The sequence below is a fragment of the Nansenia antarctica genome (genome assembly GCF_963989245.1).
Source record: "Nansenia antarctica genome assembly, chromosome: 18".
Classification (NCBI taxonomy): Eukaryota; Metazoa; Chordata; class Actinopteri; order Argentiniformes; family Microstomatidae; genus Nansenia; species Nansenia antarctica.
The window spans coordinates 7,216,929-7,223,416 of record NC_137691.1 but is presented as its reverse complement, the minus strand read 5'-3'; the positions used below and the strand labels follow the sequence as shown (position 1 = coordinate 7,223,416).

The 6,488-nt window shown below is 46.1% G+C and overlaps 1 protein-coding gene across 1 annotated transcript in view; it reads left to right on the top strand.

Annotated features, from left to right (window-relative positions):
* Positions 1 to 4,743, top strand: part of arhgef25b (Rho guanine nucleotide exchange factor (GEF) 25b) — a gene marked incomplete at both ends in the record, with an annotated part of 37,035 nt that extends 32,292 nt beyond the window's left edge. The window contains 5 exons of the mRNA XM_080548561.1: positions 24 to 215; positions 568 to 748; positions 1,712 to 1,926; positions 2,824 to 2,997; positions 4,642 to 4,743. Coding sequence (XP_080404687.1) covers positions 24 to 215; positions 568 to 748; positions 1,712 to 1,926; positions 2,824 to 2,997; positions 4,642 to 4,743 — 864 coding nt within the window. The remainder of the gene's footprint in view (positions 1 to 23; positions 216 to 567; positions 749 to 1,711; positions 1,927 to 2,823; positions 2,998 to 4,641) is intronic.
* Between the last annotated feature and the right edge of the window lie 1,745 nt (positions 4,744 to 6,488).

The window sequence follows — 6,488 nt, the reverse complement described above, 5'->3', positions numbered from 1 at the left end:
CTCTCTCTCTCTCTCTCTTTCAGGGGAAGATCACAGCCCAGGGAAAACTGCTCCAGCAGGACACCTTCACTGTCAGCGAGCAGGACAGCAGCTTCCTGGCCCGATCCAAGGAGAGGCGGGTCTTCCTGTTTGAGCAGCTTGTCATCCTCAGTGAGCCGATTGACAGGAAGAAAGGCTTCAATCTGCCAGGGTACACTTTTAAGAACAGCATCAAGGTGAGAATGACACCGGGTGTATGCGTGAATGTAGACCGTGGTGTATGTGTGTGTGTGTGTGTGTGTGTGTGTGTGTGTGTGCGTGTGCATGTGCTCATGCGTGTGTGTGTGCCTGCGTGCCTGCGTGTGTGTGCGTACCTGCGTGCGTGTGTGTTTGTGAGTATGTGTGTGTGTGCGTACGTGCGTGCATACGTGCGTGCGTTCCTGTGTGTGTGTGTGTGTGTGTGTGTGTGTGCGTGCATGCGTGCGTGCGTGCGTTCCTGTGTGTGTGTGTGCGTGCGTGCCTGTGCGTGCGTGTGTGTGTGCGTGTGTGTGTGTGTGTATGACCACTGACCTGTCTCCTCTGCTGCAGGTCAGCTGTCTGGGTGTGGAGGACCACTGTGAGGAGGACCCCCACCGCCTGGTCCTGACGTCCCGCGGGCCCGACGGGAGCGTGACGCGCTTCGTCCTGCAGGCGTCGTCCCCGGAGACGCGCCAGGCCTGGGTCAACGACGTGCTCCAGATCCTGGACACCCAGAGGAACTTCCTCAACGGTACGGCCAGGCAGCACTGCTAGGAGTTCAATGAAATAATATTGAATCCTGGTCCCCAAAGGATTTGCCAATGTTGTAATAATTAGGTTAAAGTATCATCAAATAAGGATGTCATGGAAATGTGTTATGTCTCCTTTATGCCCCCCTGTACAGTTTCTGCACTTGTATTTATAGTGCACCTTGTTTTTAGTGTATTTTATCTGTTGTTTTTTCTTTTACTAGTGTTTTCTCTTTTTATATGTCAACCACTTTGGGCGGCTGTTTGTGGTTGTAAAATTGTGCTATATGAATAAACGTTACTTACTTACTTACTTACTTACACTGTAAGTAAATAAATGACAACAACAAAAAAATTATCGTAAAACCTTCCTTCTTCTAGCATTATGACTGCCAAAGGCCACTGGTCCTACTTATCTTACGATTACGACTGGATATATGATTCACTTACTTAGACAAATGTATTTGTTGTAAGTCGCATTGTGGAAAGGCGTCTGCCAAATGCCAGAAAATGTAAATGTGAAATGTCATACTGTATGAAGTGTTTGAAGTCAGAGTGAGTATCAGAGTGAACTATACCAGAGGGGATAGACCTAGCCTCCTACAGAGATGTGTCTCTAACCTCCCCTCTCCCTACTTTAGATTTAGTCATCTAAAAATCATAACCAAGGACTTTCATAAAACCTTAATACAAATTTGAGCTTTTCCAAAAAAATGCCAGTTGAGGGAGGACGCTGGCGTTGCTTGTTCGCCGCTTCTCCACCCAAAATCTAGGTGTAATTGCAGTATACAGAGTAGATTGTCCTACAAAGACACTTAGACTTAGATTTAGTGATCTAAAAATTAATAAGACCCCTAATACTAACTTTTTTATTATTACTACTCGATCTTTTCAGTTTGTAAAGCGTCTTTGAGTGTCTAGAAAAGCGCTCCATAAGTCTAATGTATTATTACTCTGCTCTGTAGCCCTACAGTCACCCATAGAGTACCAGCGCAGGGAGAGCAAGTCCAACAGCTTGGGGAGAGCCATGAGGGCTCCCATGACCCCCAACTCTGCCCTGCGACCCCACTCCTCGGCCTCCATCGACCGACACCGCCTGCCCTGCCTGCGCTCTTACAACACCTCCCTGCCCTCCCTCCACCTGCCCAGCCAGGGAATGGTCGACACACACACTGCTCCGGTGGGCTCTCACAACACACACACACACACACACACACACAACACAAACTTACAACACACTCACAACACACACACACACACACACACACACACACACTCACACACACATACACACACACAACACAAACTTACAACACACTCACAACACACACACACACACACACACACTCACACACACACACACACACACAACACAAACTTACAACACACTCACAACACACACACACACACACACTCACACACACATACACAACACAAACTTACAACACACTCACAACACACACACACACACACACTCACACACACATACACACACACAACACAAACTTACAACACACACACACACACACACACACACTGCTCCGGTGGGCTCTCACAACACACACACACACACACACACACACACAACACAAACTTACAACACACTCACAACACACACACACACACACACACACTCACACACACACACAACACACACACACACACACAACACAAACTTACAACACACTCACAACACACACACACACACACACACTCACACTCACACACACACACTCACACACTCACAACACACACTCATAATACACACTCCTGACACACACTCACAACACACACACACACACACACACACTCACAACACTCACAACACACACACACACACACACACACACTCACACACTCACACACTCACAACACACACTCATAATACACACTCCCGACAAACACTCACAACACACACTCACAACACACACACACACACACACACACACACACACACACACACACACTCCCAGCAAATCATATGATACAAAAAAAAAGTCTCACATTGTATTGGGAAAGAATATCTTCGATATTAAAAGAAATCCAACTTTTTTCTCCTCCACCTTCTCCCTCTCAGTCACCCCTCTGCCAGAGGGTGTCCAACCCCGGCGCTCTGCCCCCTCTTCCCTCTCACCTCCCTCCTCCACCATCTCTCACCCAGCAGCTGGGCCTGTCCCCAGTGATGAGACACTGTGGGGGGGTGTCCAACGGCCTGAGCCCCCCCGGCGGCCAGCAGCACCACAGCTCACAGGTACGCTACCCTGCCTGCAGCAGTGGAAACACAGTGTACCAACAACTCACTGATTCCATTACCACGATATCAGCAGGATACGGACAGTCATTAACTCCACGTCAACTCTTTCATCGCCACGTCCCAAAAAAACAGAGCATAGTGAACGGACAATGTGTGTGTGTGTGTGTGTGTGTGTGTGTGTGTGTGTGTGTGTGTGTGCGTGCGTGTAAAAAGTTGCCCTCTAAAGACCTTGGTTCAACTTTACGGGATTGAGGGGTGGTGCAGGGAGGATATAATGACTGTGAACTCAGCTCTTTCCCGGTTATATTAGTAATAATTATGATATGACTAATAATAATAATATTATGGCTGTGTTATCACTCAATGGCCAACGCTGAGGTTGTTTTCTGTATAGTCGTCGATGGCGGGAAATGACCCCGGGTCAGTTCTCTTCTCTCTCCATAATGTGAGACATCCTGTTGTTGTTCCCCGCTGGATTTGATACCAACTCGGCCCAAACTGATCTGCGGTCAGTCTCACGCAAGCGCCGTATAGAGAACACGAGCGGTGGTGGCCCTGTAAAACTCTGATCTCGGGTCAACCCTGGTCTACTCACTATACTATAAGTGAGGACACATGGCTTGGTCAATGGACACGCATGGACATGATCTGAAGTCGGTTTGTTATCGTATTTACTCAGTCCCTCCCTCCCCCCCATTAGGGGGAAATGGGTATGATTACTGCGCTCCTCTCAGAGACGCTTATCTGGCCTGCTTCCACACTTCATTTAGTCAAAATGAATCTTTAAAGGGAAATGGAGGGATATAGATTCAGCTAAGGCCCCAAGGAACTACTGTATGGATAGAGTGTGATAAGGTCTCTCTTGCCTAGCGCTCTCTCTCTCTCTCTCTCTCTCTCTCTCTCTATTGGGTTGATGTAAGGACAGGATCTGGCTTTACAATCATTCAACATTGGATAATCCGTCCTTCCTCTCTGCCAGGCTAGGTTATCTCTCTCTCTCTCTCTCGCTCTCTCTCTGGCACTAGTGTGAGAACCACAGGCTCTCTAGTGTTGTTATCAGACTTGCTTTGTGCTCTTGCCCATCCTGAAGGCCAGACAGGGCAGACAGAGAACTGAAGGTCCTGAGTGGAAGGACGCAGCTAACAGCGGAGAGAAACTGGTGGTCCCAGATAGAAAGGATGTTTGACATCCGTTCTAAACACAAAGCATAATATGTCATACTTTCTAGTTTAAATGTCACAAAGGTCTCTCTCTCTCTCTCTCTCTCTCTCTCTCTCTCTCTCTCTCTCTCTCTCTCTCTCTCTCTCTCTCTCTCTCTCTCTCTCTTTCACACACACACACACACACACACAGACATCTTACTTTCTCCTCGTGAAGGGGAAAGCTTTTATTGCCGTTGTCGTCATTATGCCATGTTTGAAATAAAATGCCTGTTGGCCAATGTGTTGTTCCACTATTTTTAACACTCTGGCTGCGTTCGTAAATTCGCTCTGAGAGCGCCGGAGCGCACGCTGTGTTCAACGTCATAAAGGGACCACGTCATTTGATTGGACAAGAGGCATTCCATGAGTGCTGATCAGATTTCCAGAGCGAATTTATGAACGCAGCCTCTGTCTTTGTCCTGTGTCCCCTCCTACTCAGGGTTTCACTGACAGCTTCCATGGAGCCATGGCCGGGGAGGGAGGGGCTTACGTATCGCATCGCTCTGGCAACCTGGATCAGCTGACAGAGAATGACCAGTGATGACCTGTGATGACCTATGAACTTTGGGGCAGGCTGAGATGAGCCTGAAACCACTCCACCATCACCCTTGTTGTCATTACCACACTGTTGCTATGCTACTATTACTATGGTATGTCTAGCGTGTCATAAGCATTTGTGTTGGTATGTCCATCGTCATATTATATTTTCTACTATTTGAATTGAAACCTGTACTTATTATTATTATTATTATTATTGTGATGCGGGACAGCCCTCGTGGTGTTTTATATAAGAGCAAGATGAAGTAACGTATGATCTCGTATGATGATATTGATTGTGTGTTCAGTGTGTGCATGTTGATATTATACAGTAAGAGTAGTGTGTGAGTGAGTAGTGTGTGATGCATTGCTGATGCTTCGGTAGCTATATCACACCGCAAACCACCCTGCTGTAGCACCACTGAGGTCATCACTCATTTATCCAAGATTCAACTTCATTTGGTGATACTCTTAATAATGGACATTTGACGACTTGCTTCATTAGCTACTTCTTTCAAAGTGTGTTCTGTTGCTTAAACAAAGGGGACCATATGACCATCATGTAACTGCTTTTTTCACTTTGTAATCTTATGGTTGCAAAGACCCCTGAGGAGACTCCTGGATATTTCTGTCTCTCTTACGTACCTAACTCTGACTCTGAATTCATTACTACCTTCCAGGCTACCACCATGTAACCTTTTGAGTCGACTGTATGAAACCTTGAAAGAGTTAAGCGGAGTTTGATCATAGATCAAAAGAGTTTGATTGTGCGGCCTGAATCTGTCCGAGGCTTTAAGCAGCAGTCGTGTTTTGTCTGTACACTCGCCCTGCATATTATTAACGGATTTATTTCCCTTCATCTTCTGGCTATTTTAACCCTGGCCATTGTTTAAAACTGTTATCTGAAGAAAACACACATACACACTCACACAAAGCGACACTCCAGAATCACATGGGAGAGAGGAAAAAGGGAACAAAAGATAAGGGGGGATGCTGATCTGTCAATGTCATCATGATTGTAAATAGTCTACTGTGGGATCATATCAATAAACATGTGTCTTTATGAAATATAATGTTGTCCTCATATTGTGTGTACGGACCCTGTGCATGCTCCTAGCCTACTGTATGCATTCCAAGCCAAGGCAGCTGTAACAAAACAGATAATGTAAGCATTTACAAGAGTGTCCTGTAGCCCTAATTGACCTAGCTAGCACATTTTCCTTCACATAGGGCAGGCCTACAGTACATTTCCATGTCCGTGCCTTTGTGTTAGTCATACCGCCAATGCTAAGAAGTAACCGTCCAGGAAGAACAGGCGAGGAAGAACAATGCTTAAGCACTTATCAAGAGAAATCAGACAGTTTTTCTTTTTTTTTATTAAAGTAAACCAAATAGAACAAGAGCTCATCTGGGATTCACTGATAAACAGCCGTGGAAGGACAGAAGAAAATACTGTAGGTATCTCTCGCCCTCTAGTGGTGAGATAGGAGAAGAGCATTAATGCCCCTCTGGTTTCTATGGGAACTGCAGTGTGTTCAGGCTTCCGCTCCAGCAAAGCCAGCTCTAAAACACCTGGTTGAAGGGATGAGTCGATTCATTTATTTTAGGGGTGTTTGACACTGCTGTCCTCCAGGTCTGGCAACCAACCCTACTCTAGAAAGACTGCTTAATGATAGTATTGGCAATCAATACCTGTGAATAGGAAAAAAAGACCTGCTGTATCCTGATCAATACTTTTCACTTCACTAA